At 40.4% G+C, this 19,566-nt stretch overlaps 1 protein-coding gene across 5 annotated transcripts in view; it reads left to right on the forward strand.

The window, feature by feature from the left end:
* dnmt3ab (DNA (cytosine-5-)-methyltransferase 3 alpha b) overlaps positions 1 to 19,566 on the forward strand; it is a 487,596-nt gene that overhangs the window by 168,373 nt on the left and 299,657 nt on the right. For all 5 annotated transcript variants that reach the window (XR_009514305.1, XM_059981717.1, XM_059981718.1 and 2 more), the window contains exon 5: positions 7,754 to 8,132. Coding sequence is in view for 4 of the 5 variants with exons in the window: in XM_059981717.1 (XP_059837700.1) it covers positions 7,754 to 8,132 (379 nt within the window). In the remaining variant the exon portion in view is untranslated. The remainder of the gene's footprint in view (positions 1 to 7,753; positions 8,133 to 19,566) is intronic.

Genomic DNA, 19,566 nt, shown 5'->3' on the forward strand with positions numbered 1-19,566 from the left:
AGTTTCAAGTTAAAAGAGGCCAAAGTCAAGATTTCCTCTTGAGGCGAAATCTTGCCTGAAAAGTCTATTGTAATCCTTTGAGGAAATAACAGGCAGGATAGACAGAGAGTTAATGAATGTTGTTTACTCGGATTTTCAGATGGTCTTTGACAAGGTGCCACACATGAGGCTACTTTACAATATAAAAGCCCACAGTATTATAGGAAAGATACTAGCCTGGATAGAAGATTGGCTGAATGTCAGGAGGCAAAGAAGGGGGCAAAGGGGGCTTTTCTGATTAGCTGCTAATGGCTGGTTGTGTTCTGCGGGGGTTGATATTGGAATAGCTTCTTTTCATGTTAGATGTGAATGATTTGGTGGATAGAATTGATGGCTTTGTGGCCAAGTTTGCAGATGATATGAAGATAGGTGGAGGGGCAAGTAGTGTTGAGGAAGCAGGGAGTCTGCAGAAGAATTTAAACAGATTGGGAGAATAGGCAAAGAAGTGGCAGATGGAAAATGGAGTAGGGAAGTGTATATTCATGCATATTGGTAGAAGGAATAAAGACAAAGACTATTTTCTAAATGGGGAGAAAATTCAAAAACTCAGAGGTGTAAAGGAATTTGGAAGTCCTTGTGCTGGGTTTTCTAAAGGTTAACTTGCAGATTGAGTCAGTAGTAAGGAAGGCAAATGCAATGCTAGCATTCATTTTGAGAGGACTAGAATATAGGAACAATAATGTATTTATTTACAGTGCAAAGTAAGCCCTTCCGGTCCTTCGAGCCATGCTGCCCAGCAATCCCCTGATTTAACCCTGGCCTAATCATGGTACAGTTTACAATAACCTATTAACCAGTACACCTTGGACTGTGGGAGGAAACTGGAAACCACACATTCCATAGGAAGAACATACAAACTCCTGACAGGAAGTGACGAGAATTGAACCCGGATTGCCTGTACTGTAAAGCTTCATGCTAATCACTATGTTACCTTGCTGAAGCTTTATAAGGCATTGGTCCATCCGCACTTGGAGTATTATGAGCAGATTTGGGCCCATTATCTAGGAAAAGATATGCTGGATTAGAGAGGATTCAGAGGAAGTTCATGAGAATAGTTCCGGGAATGAAAGGGTTAACTTGTGAGCTGTATTTGATGGATCTGGGCCTTTACTTGCTAGAAGTTAGAAGAATGAGGAAGGATCCCATTGAAACCTATCGAATATTGGAAGACCTTGATGAGTGGATTTGGAAAGGATTTGTCCTGTTGTAGGTGAGTCCAGGACCAGAGGGGACAGCCTCAGGATAGAGGGATGTCCATTTAGAACAGACAAGAAGGAATTCCTTTAGCCAGAGGGTGGTGAATCTCTGGAAATCAAAGCCACGGATGGCTGTGGACTCCAAGTCATTGAGTATATTTAAATCGGAGGCTCATAAGTTCTTGATTAGTCAGGGTGTCAGAGATTACGGGGTGAAGGCAGGAGAATGGGGTTGAGAGGGATAAAAGCACAGCTATGATGAAATGGTGTAACAGACTTGATGGGCTAGATGGCCTCATTCTGTTCCTATGTCTGTGGTTCTATAGATTACCTTCATCTTTGTATGGTTCAGAACCCTATTGGATTGATTCCTAGCATTGAGGATGACAATGAATCATGTGGCATTAATTTAGTGTGGTGCCTGGCAGTATGAGCATGAGGAAGCTGCGCACTCCTGCAGAATTTATTTATTTACGTTACCTTTTTGATTCAGATGAATAGCCTTATCACTTCTGTTGCAGTCTAATTAGTGTAAAGTAGAACACCCTCATCATGAACAAGTCTGCCTCTTGAGAAATGATTTTGTGAAAAGCTCACTGGAATATATTTGTGGGCTAACCTCAGAGTTGTAGCACTTACTGGAGTTCTGATTCTAAATTCATATGTTGAATTTAAGCATATTTCCATTTAGAAGTGTCATAAAATTTGCAGAAGTTACTGCAGGAGGCTACTGGAAAAGGCACATTTACACTGAGTTAGACATTAGGAATGACAGAGGAGTAACGGAGCTTAAGAGCATATGTGCGCATCGTGCTATTCTAAGTGTGGCATTTTCATTTTTACCATTTGCAAACATGTAGGCCTTCTTAACGCTACACTGTTGTTTTTCAGTATGTATTGAATCATCCTGTTGCATTCCTCTGTCTCAGCTCACAAACAGCAATTATAGAGTACTCGATCATTTTTATTTGGAGATTGTATTTCACAATTCCATTAACTTTTTCTCCATAATAGTCCCAATTAATGTCGATTATGGTGGTATGAATGAGAAATGACATAATTTCTGAGGTTTTGTAAAACCTTTCTCCTGTTCACATTTAGCAATATACGATAATTGGACTAACTCCTGCACATACATTAGCGGCAAGAATGTACTGCTATGTTGGAAAAAGAAAATAATCCAAAAGATTCCAGATTCAATTATTTTATGATGGCCCTTTGGTTTACAGGCTCAAGTTCACTCTGGAAGGAGCAGCAATGAAAATGCTGTGCTTCCTGAAGTTTTTTCTTGCCAGTAAAAGGATGAAATAAAAACACATTACTCTGTAGATATAATATGAGAACTTCAAAATAAAATTGTCAACCTTAAATTCAGTACTCTGGAATTTGAACTGCTGTACCAGATCATTTAAATACATTTGCTATAAATATATGCAGTGGGAGATTATGGTGTGAAGGGATGATGTGAGGCCACACAATCAAGTTCATTTTACCTTTGAAGTTCATCATTTTCCACATTAATAGAAGCTCTGGCATGTAAGTCCAGAGATTATGGTTCTAACAGAGGTTGTTGCTATTATTAAAAGCTGTCATTCTCAACTACAAAACTATTTGTTATTATTGATCCTTTCTTGTACCACTAAACCAAACGTGAAAGTGGCCACCTGAACAGGAACTTGAACTAGATATTGAGAAATAAAGCGCAAAGGTTATTGATCTGAACAATATTTTATTATATTTACTAGTAGTTTTTCTTCCTTTCTCCATTGTCATTCATTTCTTTCTATTTACAACTCCCACAGACAGATGAAATACAATTATCTTGACAGAATTATACTTGAGCACCCCTCCCAAGTAGTGAGCAGGAAGTAGCAGAGCATGTATATGTAGGGAAATCACGGTTAAGTTTAGGAACAAGAGGATTGTAACAGAAGGTGATTTTAACTTCCCTAATATTGATTGAGACTAGCATAGTGCAAAGGAATTAGATGAGACAGAATTTGTTAAGTGTGTCCAGGAAAGTTTTCTGAATCAACATCTTGATCGCCCAACTAAAGAAACAACTATACTCAGTCTTTTATTTGAAAAGGAGGCTGGATAGGTGGTTGACATGGTTGTGCAGAAGCAGATGGGGACTGGTGACCGTATCTCTGTAAGTTTTTAAATAGTCATGAAAGAAGGTAGGCTTGATCGTCGACATTGAGGGAAGACTAATTTGCAGGAAGGCTAATTTTCAATTGATTCAGACAAGAACTCTCTAAAGTTCGACAGCGTGAACTGTTAGCAGATAAGTGGCTGTCTGGTAAGTGGGATGCCTTTAGAAGTGAGTTAAGAACTGTTGAGGGGTAGCATGTTCTTGTTGGAGTGAAGGGCAAAATTGGCAAGAATGGGGAAATGTGGTTGACGAAGGAAATTGAGAGTCTGGTCAGGAAAAAGGAGCCATATGTCATGTGAAGACAGCTGGGATCAAGCAAGTTTCTTCAGGGATTTAGGAGTACATTTAAGAAGGGAATCAGGAGGGCAAAAAGGCCCATAATATATATCCCTGGCAGATAAGATTGAAAGGAATCCTAAAAAGTTTGATAAATATATTTAGAGTAAAAGGAGAGACTAGATCCCCTCAAGGATCAATTTGGTAATTTATGTGTGGAGCCATCAAAAGTGGGTGAGGTCTCAAATGAATGCTTTTTGCCTGCACACGGTCTATACCCCTCCACCCTCTCCTGTTTATTTGCCTGTCAGAATGTCTCTTAAATGTTGCTATCATTTCTGCTTGCACCATCTTCCCTGATAGTATGATCCAGGCACCTACCACTGTGTAAAATAAAAAGGAATTGCTCGGAAGTCTCCTCTAAAATGTATCCTTCAAAGCCTTCTATTATTTGACATTCCATCCTGTTTTACTATGTCAGTGCCCCATCATTATTTGAAATACTAATATCATATCACCTCCTCACCCTACAGTGCTCCAGACAAAGGAATATTTCCCATTGGTGGTATAGTGAGAAGACCTCAAAAATGCCTTAAAAATATTTTCCTGGTCTACAGCCTTCAAAATGGTATTCCAAAGCAAAGCTTAATGCAAATAGTAATAATCAGAAATGTAACAGAGCATGCAAGAAATAGTCAATGACTCACTTATAAAGGTCTGATCACAGATGCTGTGTGGTCTTCTGAGCTTTTTCCAAAATTTTCTATTGTATTTTCAAAGTATAACATGCGACCAACTGAGGAAGTGGTTCAGTGGGTGGGGTTCAGATTTCTGGACCACTAGGACCTCTTCTGGGGAAGGTATAATCTGAACATGAACCTGAGAGGGAATTTGTACAATGTCTATAAGATAGTTTTTTAGAGCTGATTGTGGCTGAGCCCAGTAAGGGAAAGGCAATTCTGGACTGGGTGCTGCGTAATGAACCAGATTTGATAGGGAGCTTAAGTTAAGGAACCCTTAGGAGGCAGTGATCATTTCAGTTCAGCTCAGGGTTTGGAGCTTTCTTGTCATTGCTCAGAGTAATGAAATTACAGAGCAGCTCCATCCATTGCAAAATAGCATACTGGCAACTCAATTACTAAAGACACAATGACTAAATTTAAAATAACGTCTGAATTGGTTAGAATGACAAAGTTACAATTTAATTAAAAACAGAAAAGCTTTAAAAGTAAAAGAAACAGTGGCTGCCCCATTCAAGTATTGCACATGACCATTTCATAAAATACAATAATTTAATATAAAATAGCATCAAGAATTAAAGCTTAAATTTAAATACATGCCCAGGTATTGCATTTAAAGATTATCCATAGTGCCTGTGGATTATAGGTGGTGGGGGGGGGGGTGATGGGGAGTGCATTATTCAATTGAACAATAGAGATCTGTTTTCCAGTCTGGATGTCTCTGTGGAGATGCTCCTGTATCTCCTGCTGGATGGTCAGAGATTAAACAGGTGATTACTGGGATGGGATGGGTCCATCATGGTTCTGTGAACCTGCTGTAGGCAGATTGAGTTATAATAATTTCTATGTTTGGTAGTTGTGTCCTAATGATCTTCTGTGCAGTTCTGCTCACTTGCTGAAGTGCTTTCTGGTCCGTTTTGTTGCAGCTGGTGTATCATACCGTCACACAGGAGGACAGCTTGCTCTCAGTGGCACAATTGCCAGCAGCTTTTGGGGCATCTTTAAACTCTTAAGTTAGTAAAGGGATTGCTAAGTCTTCTCTACTGTCAAGGAGATGTTGGCAGTCCAAGAAAGCTCCTCTTTAATGTTTATTCCCAAGACCTTAAAGCTGGAGACTCTCCCCACTGCTTCACCATGTATGAGTAGTGCAGCTTATTCATACCTTCTTGATTTCCTGAAGCCAATATTCATTTCTTTGTTTTCTTTATGTTAAATGATAGGTAACATACCAGTGTTTTTCTACCATTCAGACAGTGTCTGAGCCTCCGCTCTGTTTGCTGTTTTGTTGTTAATTGCAATTAAGCCGATCTCTGTGGTGTCATCTGCAAACTTGATGTTGGAGTTGGTGGCATAGGCAGGGACACAGTCGTGGGTGATAAGAGTGTAAAGGAGTGACTCAGTACATATCCCTGCAGTGCACTGGTGTTCAGGGTCAGGGAGGTTGATGTGTACCTGCCTAGTCTGACTGGGTGTGATTGGTAAGCAAGTCCCGAATCCAGTTGCGAATTGATATATTGAGTCCCAGATTGTGTAGTTTAATGGTGGTAAGTATAGTGTTAAAGGCAGAATTGTAGTTAGTACAAAGCATTCTGGCATAGGTGCTCCAGGTGTTCTAGTGCACTGTGGTGAGCAAAGGAGATGGTATCCTTGATTGATCTGTTACCCTTATAGGCAAAGTTCTGCTGGTCCAGAGTAGGAGGAATGGCATTCTTAATATGGAACATAATCAGTCTCTCCAACCACTGAGGTTAGCCTAACTGGCTAATAATTTATTTACTTCTGCCTCCCTCTCTTCTTGAAGTGTGGAGTGACAGTTGCAATTTTCCAGTCCTCTAGAACTATTTCAGAATCTCTTGAAAGGTCATTACTAATGCTTCCACAATCTCTTCAGCTGCCTCTTTCAGAATCATTTGGTCCAAGTGACTTATCTACCTTTAGACCTTTCAGTTACCAAGTGCCTTCTCCTTTAGTTAGAGGCTGGTGACTCTGTGGATCTCTTTGCCACGGACTTCTGTGGAGACCAAATAATTAACTATATTTAAAGCAGGCAATCATACATTCTTGATTAGTCAAGGTGTCAAAGGTTACAGTGAGAAGACTGGAGAAAGGGGTTGAGAGGAATAATAAAGCAGCCATGAAGGAATGACAGTGAAGTCTCTATGGGCCAAATGGCTTAATTCTGCTCCTATGTTTTAAGATCTTATAGATTTCTGGTGAAAGAAGATATTAAAACTTCTGTCAGAGTCCCAAAGGAGACTAAGATCACTTGTGTAGAAAAATATAGAATATTCAACTGATTTAATACAACTGGGAAACCACATTTGTTGTTGGACATTGGCCCTACCACTCTGTTTAACTAATCCCAAACATTACTCATTTTGTCATCCAACTCCCACCCTTTCCGCCTCTTAATTTTCTCTTGCCCTTGTGTTAAATTTCTTTTTGTTGCTAACAGATTATTACTTTGCACTGTTACCTGCAGGACATTTGCAGCAGATGTGGGTGACTGCAATTAAATTAATGCAGCTGTCTTGCTAGGGTACCAAAAGTCACAGAATATAGGATAATTAATTCTTCTGTGAGCAGTGGGTGGTGGGATAAGTTTCAAATCTCTTCAGCCAGCACTATTCAGTAATGACATTCTGTGTGTGTTGCATGACATTGTACATTCCTTTTTTTGTTCTTTTATTGTGGGTGTTTTTCAGTCTGTTATTTTAGGGAAAGTGTTTAATTTAACCTAATTATATTTCATCACTGTCTTCCAGCATTAATCATGTTCTAAAAATAGATCTATCAGCTATTTACTTAGTAATGTTGCCATTTCTCTGAAAAGTACAAAAATGTCACATAACTCTCCACTGTACAGTTTGAAATGTGCAAAGTATATGTATAAGTTGATTGTTCAGAGAGCAAATGCTCTGATTTTCTTCCAAGGTCCAAGCTGGTGCAAAAGCAAAGTTTGGAACTGCCCTAAATAACCCAATGTAACCTCTAACAATCCGCAGAATGGTTTCTGGAATATTCTAAAGACTTCCAAAAGACCGGTTACCTCTTGAATGTTTCTTTCTATTAGATATGTTTCACATTGGCAGCACCAAACACTACCAAATTAAAAATAAATATGTGTGTGAAAATAAGTTAAGCAACATGCTGAAAGAGCTGTTTTTTTCACAAAATGTATCAACCCAAACCTCAGTTCCATTATTAGTTTGTTATGCTTTCATCTTGTGCTAGGACATTGAGTAAAACTATAAGTGTCCCTAAAATATGTTCCACAAGGAGATGGTCAAAAGATTCACTTCGAAGAATTCGATCCGTGTTAAATCATTTATTTTTCTTTACTGTAGGTGGACATCAATGAAGCTTCCAGTGAAATGGTGGCAGCCCCAAAGTGCCAATCTTCCCAAGCATCGTCAACACAAGTTCACAATGGAGAGATAGAAAATAAACAGCAAGAGATAGGGAACTCACAGCAGACTGGAGAAAAGAATGTTCCTGAAAATGGCGACCGTGGAAGATCTGTCCTTGAGGCTCAGAACTTGAAAGACCAGGAGTCCAACGAAGAGAGCACAAGTCTGGATGGAGATATTGAAATAGACTTGGAGATAGAGAATAGATGTTACACCCCAAAATATGGCCAGGATTCTGAGAAAGGAGAAAATGAGAAGCTACCATCTGCTCTTAGAAAGAAGTACAAGAAGCGTCAAATGGAAGCTGCCGAGAAAGGTTTGAGCATTTTAATAAAACTTTTTATATCTTCAGGACACCAGTCTGATATCAAAGTTAGCAATGGGCTGGGCACCCATCTAAAATCACTTCTATAAAAGTCACTATTGGCCCAGTTTATGTGAAGTATTTCAGAGCATTAAAGTGTTTGCTGTTCAAAGGTATGTTCCTTTCTTTTGTTGCCAGTGAAGTTATTAAACAAGCATTGAGTTCTCTGAAGCAAAACTATGTTGGAAATCCAAGTTACAATCAATGTTTGGGAGAATAATGTTTATATAGTTAAGTAATCCTTTTGAAATAGCAACTCCCAGAGGTCTATGGTGCTGTTGTTAGAATTCAGTTGTGGATAAATGGGAATTGTTTTTGTGTTCATCGCACTTTTTTTCAGCTGATAATTAATAATCATTAAGCATGCACTCCGGCAAAATTGTTATGGATGACTTGTGAGATGGTTTGTGGTGTTTCCCATTTGTGCTCTTTAAAAGTACCATTTAGCCTGTGACATGAAGATTCAGAGTGTACTTGGCCTGTTTATTAACTCATTAGAACTACTTGAGTGGTCTTTCTGGTTTTGGAAAGAGTCCAGTCTGACCCCTGATTGTCCCAGCCAGTGTTACTGAATGTATTTGTGTGATGTTTGAGACTGCATAGTCCAATAATTGGGAAAATATTTCACCATTATGCCACTTACCTGAAAACAGGGTGAACATCAGCAGTAGGATTTTTGTTTCCTGTGAGACCAATTCATGTTTGTGGGTGATGACAGAGGTTGTTATGAGGGTCTCATTGAAGATTGGATTTCTATTTTCTATTTAAGTTGAAGTGGTCTATTTGCACAGAAATTTGCTTAGAAATTAGATCATACAATCCTGTTTATTTTTAGCTGTACCAGGTTGGGTACTGTAAAATGAGGCACAACAATGAGAATTTCTGATTTTCTTCATGTTGATCTGTAAATTTATTCCTTCATCCTGCTATTTGTCACTCCCATCAGATGCGATTTCTGCATCTTATACATGCTAAATCATGTATTATCCCTTTATGTATTTCAAAGTGAGCATAGTGGTAGAGATCAAAGCAAATCTTCATGAAACATACATTGCTGGTCACAATTCAATCTTCACGGTGTAGCACCAGACTGGAATTTGAAACTCTGAGCCTCTCCGTCCTTCAGACGATCAGCTCCACAATATTGATCAACACCTCCACACAATGACATGCTCATTTCTACACACCAGTCAGTTTTCTTTTCACCACAGATTTTTGGAGTTTTGATTCTGTCCTCCAATCTATCACTGCCCTTTGTCTGTCTGATCCCCTTTTGGGCCTAACTACCACTTGACCCTCCAGACAGGTTTTCAGACTTTTCCCCAAACCTTTCAAACCTTCTTCCTGACCTTCAGTCTCCTTAAACATAGTGCTCCAACCAGACAACCACACCAACACCACAACTTCCCAATGTTCTCCATGGGCCCCTGATCACCCCTACCTTAACCATTTGACTGGCCCAGGATTGCTCCACTTTTTCCAATGCATAGATCACCTATGATTTTGCTATTTCCTGACCCTAGCTGTACCTTTCTACTGGTCTGTCAGCCTCTTGACTCCAGCCTCAGACCTATAAGGCCAAATGATTGGATGCCCCCCTCCCTCTTTTACTCTATCCCTGACCTGGGTCTGAAATAACATTCTCATGCTTGAGGGATGTAGCACATAGTTCAAAATTATTGTTAATGTGCTGATTTGCAACCAGCTAAATACCCACTAAAGCCTCACTAGAGCGTGCTGGTCATTCTCTTGTTAACTTTTTTTGAATTCAGCACCATTTTTCACTGAATATGATTTATCCTGGAACTATGGTGAATATATTAGTCCCACACATATACTAGATTTATTCCTTGGTGAATAATACATATAGCTCTGTGGTGAACTACATATACCTGTCTGGACATTCCCCCCCCCCCCCCCCCGCTGACCGCTCCTGTGGCTCCTCCCACGGACCCCGGTATAAAGGCGATTGAGGTCTGAGCCCTGCCCTCAGTCTCCAGGATGTAGCATAGTGGTCAACTGCTGCTTGTTCTTTCTTCCAGTCAATAAAAGCAGCTATCTCGCCTCACATCTCAGAGAGTTATTGATGGTGCATCAAGCTCTTGAGTTTATTTTCTGCTAGAGGCTCTGAATTTAATCATTTTGCATTAGAACATCAGCAACTGACTTTGCTATACTGTTACTGACACTTATCTATGTATGAACAGAGATATTTACCTGTGTGTTCAAAACTGTCAAACTTTTCCTGGAATTAGAATATAATCCTTATCAGGAAAAAAACAGACATTGCACCCCTGTAACTGGCTCTGTATTGTCTTTGGTTAACATGCTGCATACACTAAGGATTGTATAAAAGAGTATGCCTTATGGCAGATGTGCAAGTAAGACTTCTGGAATTTCTTTTTTGCTGAAAGCTTCGTAATATGACTCCCTTCTAACATTTGACATATAATATCTCTCAATCAGCAAATGTTAATAAAACCACCAAATGCAGGTTGACAGTGTTGTTAAGAAGGCACATGGTGTGTTGGCCTTCATCAACCATAGGACTGAGTTCAAGAGCTGCGAGGTAATGTTACAGCTATATAAGACCTTAGATAGCCCCTACTTGGAATACTCTGTTCAGTTCTGGTCACCTCAGTACAGAAAGGAATGTGGACACTACAGAGTGAGTGCAGAGGAGATTTACAAGGATGTTGCCTGGATTGGGGAGCATGCCTTATGAGAATAGATTGAGTGAACTCAGCCTTTTCTCCTTGGAACGACAGAGGATGAGAGGTGATCTGACAGAGGTGTATAAGATGATGAGAGGCATTGATCATATAGATAGCCAGAAGCTTTTTCCCAAGACTGAAGTGGCTAACACAAGGGGGCATAACTTTAAGGTGCTTGGAAGTGGGTACAGAGGAGATGTCAGGGGTAAGTGTCCAGGAGCAGCCGGACTGGATTCGAACTCAGGAACCTTAGCTCCAGAGTCCGGAGCTGATGTCACTGTGCCACCAGCTGGCTTGATTTAAATTAGACAGCTTATATTTGATGTTAACTGAACAAAAATGTTTTGGGAATAATATGGGTAGTTGGAGAGTTCCGTCTATCTTGATGTACTGCACAGATTAGGCATCCTTGAACAGTATGTTGAGAGTTGATGTCCTAGTGTGGCTTAAAGCTGGCCAGATCTCAGTGTTATCCATGTCATTCATTATTCAACCAGTGCAACACCGTTCAAGGTGAAGTCAGAGAGAAGCAAAAATGATTATTTATTGTGTAAAATATAAAAACCTTTCTCAATGGTAAACCAACAGCTACATTCTATTAAGGTAACCTGTATATTTTCTGGCAATTCATTCCCAGCACCTTGAGATGCTGTGCCGGTTAGTAAACAGGTATTTGCAGATTGGAGTGAGCACTTGACATGGGTCCGCAGTATTAGTGTGATTTCATGCACTAAGACACGCAGGTCTTCCACATTTCTCACTATTGACCTGAGGTGTTTCTTTTGTTGGAGTGTTGTCTCTTCTGAGAACCTCTTAATCCTGGCTTTCAACCATGCATTACACCCCTCCCGGCAACCCCCTCCCCCAATAAAGGTTTCCACCTAAGGGTTGTTATGGACTGAAATTATCCCTGGAGTGCATGGGCCCACATACTGTGACATTACCTTTGATAGGCCCTGTCAGCAGTGTTTCACTTGTGGATCAGAGCTACTGCAATGACTTGTTGTGTTGTACCATCTTTTGGTGTGACAGTGATTTGGGAATGAGTGAAAGCTGTCCTAATTTTAAAAAAATCACTGCAGACACAGCAGTGGAAATTTGTCAGGGTTTCTCTGAAAGGGAAAACAGTCCAGATAGGCTGAGTTTGTCTTCTTTGCAGCGGAGAAGGCTGAGAGAGGATCTAACTGAGGTATATCTTATGAGGGATATAGACAGGATGGTAAGAGAAGTTAGTCCTCCTATCAGAAGAATCTATATTCTTTGACAAAGATTTAAGATATACTCTTTGACTCAGAGGAAATTTAGATGGAATATATTCTCCTAGAAGGTGATTGAAATCCGGAATGCACCTCCTAAGAGGGCAGGTATATAACAGCTCAGAGGAGGTGGTAGGGACAATTAGAATACTAAGAATACATCTGGACAGCTAAATAGATCAGAAAGGTTTGGAGAGATATGGTTAAATGCAGACAAATGGGGTTAATGTAGACAGGAACCTTGGAAGGAATGGACAGATTGGATTAAAAGGTCTGTTTCCATGCTGTAAAACCCTAACTATCTATTAATCTGTACAAGTAAGAGCATTGAATCACTAAGGCATACAAGGCTGCAAACTGAGTGCTGGAAAATGGATTAGTATAGCCAGGCACTTGATGGGCAGCACAGACCTGAATCTGTGCTACATGATGATGTCATCCAGATGTAATAGTGGCCAAAGGAACTAGGGTAAAGGATGAAGGAAATTTATATTAGGCAAGAAATGGTGTTGGATAGACTGTTGAGTCTGAAGGCTGATAAGTCTCCGGGACCTGATGGTCTGCATCCCAGGGTACTTAAAGAGGTGGATTTAGAAATTGTGGATGCATTGGTAATCATTTTCCAATGTTCTATAGATTCAAGAACAATTCCTGCTGATTGGAGGGTGGCTAATGTTGTCCCACTTTTGAAGAAAGGAGGGAGAGAGAAAACAGGGAATTATAGACCGGTTAGCCTGACGTCAGTGGTGGGAAAGATGCTGGAATTATAAAAGAGGAAATTATGACACATTTGGGTAGCAGTAGAAGGATCAGTTCAAGTCAGCATGGATTTACAAAGGGAAAATCATGCTTGACTAATCTTCTGGAGTTTTTTGAGAATGTAACTATGAAAATGGACAAGGGAGAGCCAGTGGATGTAGTGTACCTGGACTTCCAGAAAGCTTTTGATAAAGTCCCACATAGGAGATTAGTGGGCACAATTAGGGGACATGGTATTGGGGGCAAAGTACTGACTTGGATTGAACATTGGCTGGCTGACAGGAAACAAAGAGTAGTGATTAACGGCTCCCTTTTGGAATGGCAGGCTGTGACCAGTGGGGTGCTGCAAGGTTCGGTACTGGGACCGCAGCTGTTTACAATATACATTAATGATTTAGATGAAGGGATTAAAAGTAACATTAGCAAATTTGCTGATGACACAAAGCTGGGTGGCAGTGTGAAATGTCAGGAGGATGTTATGAGAATGCAGGGTGACTTGGACAGGTTGGGTGAGTGGGCAAATGTATGGCAGATGCAGTTTAATGTGGATAAATGTGAGGTTATCCACTTTGGTGGCAAGAACAGGAAGGCAGATTACTATCTAAATGGAGTCAAGTTTGGAAAAGGGGAAGTACAACAAGATCTGGGTGTTCTTGTACATCAGTCAATGAAAGCAAGCATGCAGGTACAGCAGGCAGTGAAGATAGCTAATGGCATACTGGCCTTTATAACAAGAGGAATTGAGTATAGGAGTAAAGAAGTCCTTCTGCAGCTGTACAGGGCCCTGGTGAGACCCTACCTGGAGTATTGTGTGCAGTTTTGGTCTCCAAATTTGAGGAAGGACATTCTTGCTATTGAGGGAGTTGTGGTGAACTACATATACCTGTCTGGACACGCCCCCGCTGACTGCGCCCGTGGCTCCTCCCACTGACCCCCGTATAAAGGCAATTGGAGGCACTGCTTCTCCCTCAGTCTCCAGGATGTTGTGTGATGGGCTCTTGCTGCTGACGGTGCTTTCTTCCAGCTAATAAAAGCCTATCTCAACTCACGTCTCCGAGAGTTATTGATGGTGCATCAGGAGTGCAGTGTAGGTTTCACAAGGTTAATTCCCGGAATGGCGGGACTGTCATATGTTGAAAGATTGGAGCGACTGGGCTTGTATACACTGGAATTTAGAAGGATAAGAGGGGATCTGATTGAAACATTTAAGATTATTAAGGGATTGGACATGCTGGAGGCAGGAAGCATGTTCCCACTGATGGGTGAGTCCAGAACTAGAGGCCACAGTTTAAGAATAAGGGGTAGGCCTTTTAGAATAGAGATGCGGAAAAACTTTTTCACCCAGAGAGTGGATATGTGGAACGCTGTGCCCCAGAAGGCAGTGGAGGCCAAGTCTCTGGATGCATTCAAGAGAGAGTTAGATATAGCTTTTATAGATAGCAGGGTCAAGGGATATGGGGAGTGGGCAGGAACGGGGCACTGATTGTGTATGATCAGCCATGATCACAGTGAATGGCGGTGCTGGCTAGGAGGGCCGAATGGCCTACTCCTGCACCTACTGTCTATTGCTCTTCCTGGTCCTCAAAACAAAACTAAAAAGAAAATAGTCAATTAAAACAAAAAACTAAATATTCTTCCAATTTCTCCACCATATTGTCATTTGTAGTGTTCTGTTTAATTTAGGACCCTAACTTCCATATTTAAAAGATCTACTATTCATAAATAGGAAGGGTATTATGATTGCTCGTTATTAGGACCCCTCCAAGATGGTAGTGTCAGGAAGATAGTTGGGTCTCTAACAAACCGATAATAAAGGACAAACGAACTCACACTCTCCCTCAAACTCGTGAAATTGAAATGAAATTACTGTATTTAGCTGTAGTGCGTGTTCTTTTGCAATTGCCACTTGTCACTTTGATTTTGCCCTCTTTTCTGTCTATTTGCATGCTGTTAGACTGCAGAATTGCAGAAGCAAAATGACAAGTGGCATTGCAAAATGTGCGTATCTGTGAAGATCTGTCTTCATTAGGCATTTGCCAATAGGAGACAGCAGCCGAAGTATTAAGAGGCTTTTATTTGCAACCAGGATTATAGTCTGATAAGTTGTTGAAATATTGGAATAAATGTTTGAACAGCACTGGACATGTGTGATGTTAGTCTCTGAAGAGGGAAAATTATTGCAAAGGCTGATGAGGGATTTTACTGTAAGCCTGTCAGAATGGAACAGGACTGCTCCCATCTTTTACTAAATGACAAGATGTCAATGGCACCACATCTAACACAATGAAAGCTGTCTGAAACTGCACACTTTCTGGATTATCCAACAGTATCTGCACCACATCTGGTGACAGTCTTCGAGAACTAAACAGTACCTTCAAAACAAACCATAAAGTTCCATGATCTCTTGCTTCCATGAAAGGGAAAATTGATAGCTTGCACTAGAAGTCAGATATGTTCATGCACAATATTTCTTAATCAAATGGTAATTTTACAAATTTCTGTCAAATGTGCACATCTCCACAGTGGGATATAATGAATATGAATATTTGATGACAGTGTTGGAAAAGCTGTGGTTGCTATGCAACATGACCTTCCTTCACATTATTGGCCTTCATTTTACAGTTGATATATCAACAGCTCAGAACGTAAGATAACTCAAATCTGTTAACAAATTGTCTTTTGATATTAGTTGATTGTTATTGATTGATTATTTCAAAATACCCCCTGATATAGCTGAGATAACCACTCAGCTGTCAATATTGCCTTTTCAAATGGCAGTTAGTGATGGACAGTAAGTGCAGGCCTTTCATGCACTGAAAGGAAGAAATTTTAAAGAATTGCTTTGAAAGCAGAACAAATTGAAGAAATCTTTAGCTTAAATAGTGCACTTGATGGTTTAAGCAGTGAATAGTGAAGCTGTGTGGAATGGGAAGTTCATGCCATTTCTGTCCAGTTCTGCACAAAATTAACAAACCAAGCCAGTATGGTTGCCCATGTACCATTGGACCTCCCTTAATAAGAAGAAGACTGTCTCAGTTTTTTTTTGTTGATTGATGCTCAGTGGCTTTTACTGGAAATATACGTACAATGACAACATGTGGAACGAGAACTAGGCTCAGTTGTATTAGCACACACAGTGTCTGATGGATTGTCCAGCTTTACTCTCTAGTCTACAAAATGGAAGATTGGCACATGCTTGATATATTGCCAACAGGACTAAAGTTATCTCAGCAAGGTGCCAGCACTTTTAAATTATTTTCTTTTAAGAAAAATGAAAAGGAGACAAAAAATGTGCATTTTATTCTTGAATCAACAATGCCTGTCAGATCCTGAGTATTGTGAAAATATATTACTTGCAGAAAAATGCTGTGCAGGTGTGTAGCTTGTTCTCTCTTCCCATGATAAAAGTAGTGACTTTTAAAGTTTTATGATGCTATTGTAAAATTAGTTTTGTTTGCTTGCAGATAATATGTTTCCCACTACATTGTGGCTGTGTGTTTAGTTGCACTTTGAAGCTAAATTATAAACCAATTAACAGAGCAAATAAAGATACTTTGCAGACTTTGGCAAAAGATTGTGCAAAAGCCATTTGATTTGCCTCTGGAATGCTCCTTGTCCATAGGCAAGTCTCGCAAAAGCAATGGTTGCACAAGAGTGAAAAAAACATCTGTTGGCATCCTGCTGCTGGTCGGGTCAGGTAATAGAGAATAAATAGAGACCAACATGTTACTTTCTTTTAGCTTTCACCTCTTCTTTCACCACTAATCTTAAGAGATTATGGTTAAGATTCAGTGGAAGAAATATTGATTGGTTTGGTATTAACAGTGTTGATCCGATATATATTACACTACATTAAAGCCTTCTAGGATAGACTGCCGTTAATACATTTCTTACATCCTGAAATTTGGAAGAATATAAAACATTTCATGGGTGACTCAGCTTCCCTAATACAAAATAATTAAGATGGTGTGTGTCCAAAAAGGACTCCTGTCATAATATACAGGCCGACTACAGGAGAAGTCATACTGGATCTGGTATTAGGCATGAATCTGGACAGGTGAAAGATCTCTCACTGGGTGAGCATTTTGGAGGTAATAACCATAGCACCCAGACTTTTACCAAAGTCTTGGACAGAAATAGGAACAGATGGTAAGGGAAAGTATTTAATTGGGGAAGGGGGAATAAGACCATAAGACATAGGAGCAGAATTAGCTATTTGGCCCATCGAGTCTATTCCACCATTCAGTCATGGTTGATCCTCTGTTCCCCTCCTCAGCCCCACTCCATGGCCTTCTCATTGTATCCTTTGATGCCATGCCCAATCAAGAAACTATCAATCTATGCCTTAAATACACCCAGTGACCTGGCCTGCGGTCACGCATTCCACAAATTCACCACCTTTAGCTAAAAAAAAATCCTCTGCATCTGCTATCCTGAGGCTGTGCCCTCTTGGCCTAGACTCTCCCACCATGAGAAAGATCCTTTCCATGTCTACTCTGTCTAGGCCTTTCAATATTCAAAAGGTTTCAGTGAGATCCCTCCTCATCCTTCTGAATTCCAGCGAGTATAGACCCAGAGCTATTAAATGTTCCTCATATGCTGAACCTTTCATTTCTGCAATCATCCTTCTGAACCCACTCTGAACCCTTTCCAATGACAGCACATCTTTTCTTAGATGAAAAGCCCAAAACTGTTACAATAGTCAAGATGAAGCTTCACCAGTGCCTGATACAGCCTCAGCATCACATTCCGGCTCTTGTATTACAGACATTTTGAAATGAATGCTAACATTGTATTTGCCTTCCTCACCACCATCTCAACCTGCAAGTTAACCTTGAGGGTGTTCTGCATAAGGACTCCCAAGTCCCTTTGCATCTCAGATTATTGGGTTTTCTCCCCCTATGGAAAATATTTCTACTACTAAAGTCCATGACCATGCATTTTCTAACATTGTATTTCATTTTGTACTTTCTTGCCCATTCCCCTAATCTGTCAAGAGTCCTTCTGCAGCCTTCCTGTTTCCTCAACGCAACCGGCCTCTCCACCAATCTTTGCATTATCTGCCAATTTGGCATCAACGCCATCTACTCCATCATCTAAATCATTTGGTGTACAGTATGAAAATATCATGTGAACCTTCAAAAATCATTGGACTATGGCATGGTGCTAGAGGACTGAAAAATTGCAAATGCCACTCCAATCTTTAAGAAAGGAGGAAGGCAGCAGAAAGGAAATTAGAGACCAGTTAGCCTAACCTCGGTGGTTGGGAAGATGTTAGAGTCAGTTGTTAAGGACGAGGTAATGGAGCACTTGGTGGCACAGGACAAGATAGGATAAAGTCAGCATAATTTCATTAAGGGAAAATCTTGCCTGAAAAGCCTGCTGGAATTCTTTGAGGGGATTACAAATAGAATACATAAAGGGGATTCAGTGGATGTTGTATATTTGAAATTTCAGAAGGCCTTTTACAAGGTGCTACACATGAGGCTGCTTACCAAGAGCCTGTGGTATTACAGGAAAGTTACTGGCATGGTTAGAACATTGGCTGTTTGGTAGGAGGCAGCTAGTGGGAATAAAAGGATCCTTTTCTGGTCGGCTGCCTATGACTATTGGTGTTCCACAGGGGTTGGTGTTGAGACTGTTACTATTAACGACGTATATTAATGATATGGACTACGGTATTAAGGGATTTGTGGCTAAGTTTGCCGACGATGCAAACATAGGTGGAGGATCAGGTAGTGTTGTGGAAACAGAAAGCCTGCAGAGAAACATAGATAGTTTAGGGGAATGGGCAAGGAAGTGGCAAATGAAATAGAATTTTGGAAACTGTATGGTCATGCACTTTGGTGGAAGAAATAAATGGGCAGACTATTATTTAGATGGGGAGAGAATTCAAAATGCAGAGATGTAAAGATACTTGAGAGTCCTTGTGTAAGATACCCTACAGGTTAATCTGTAGGTTGAGTCGGTTGTGAAGAAGGCGAATGCGATGTTGGCATTCATTTCTAGAGATATAGAATATAAGAAGCAGGATATGATGTTAAGGCTCTATAAGGCACTTGTGAGAGCACACTTGAAGTATTGTGTGCAGTTTTAAGCTCCTTATTTTAGAAAGGATATACTGACATTGGATAGGGTTTGGAGAAGATTCACAAGAGTGATTCTAGGAATGAGAGTGTTACCCTATGAGGAACATCTGGCAGCTCTTGGGCTGTATTCCCTGGAGTTCAGGAGAATGAGAGGGGGATCTCATAGAAACATTCTGAATGTTAAAAGGCCTGAACAGATTAGATATGGCAAAGTTATTTCCTATGGTCGTGGATTCTAGGACAAGAGGGCACGACTTCAGGATTGAAGGACATCCATTTATAACTGAGATGCGGAGAAATTACTTTAGTCAGAGTGGGGTAAATCAGTGGAATTTGTTGCCATGAGTGGCTGTGGAGGCCAAGTCATTGGGTGTATTTAAGGCAGAGATAGATGGGTTCTTGATTAGCCAGGGCATTAAAGGGTATGGGGTGAAAGAAGGGAAGTGGGGATGACCGGATGAAGTGGATCAGCCCATGATTGAATAGGCCGAATGGCCCACTTTTGCTCCTATATCTTATTGGTCTTGTGGTCTTATGATCATTACTAATGCCTCCACAATCTCTCCCA

This window comes from Hypanus sabinus, chromosome 10, assembly GCF_030144855.1.
Source record: "Hypanus sabinus isolate sHypSab1 chromosome 10, sHypSab1.hap1, whole genome shotgun sequence".
In the NCBI taxonomy this organism is placed as follows: Eukaryota; Metazoa; Chordata; class Chondrichthyes; order Myliobatiformes; family Dasyatidae; genus Hypanus; species Hypanus sabinus.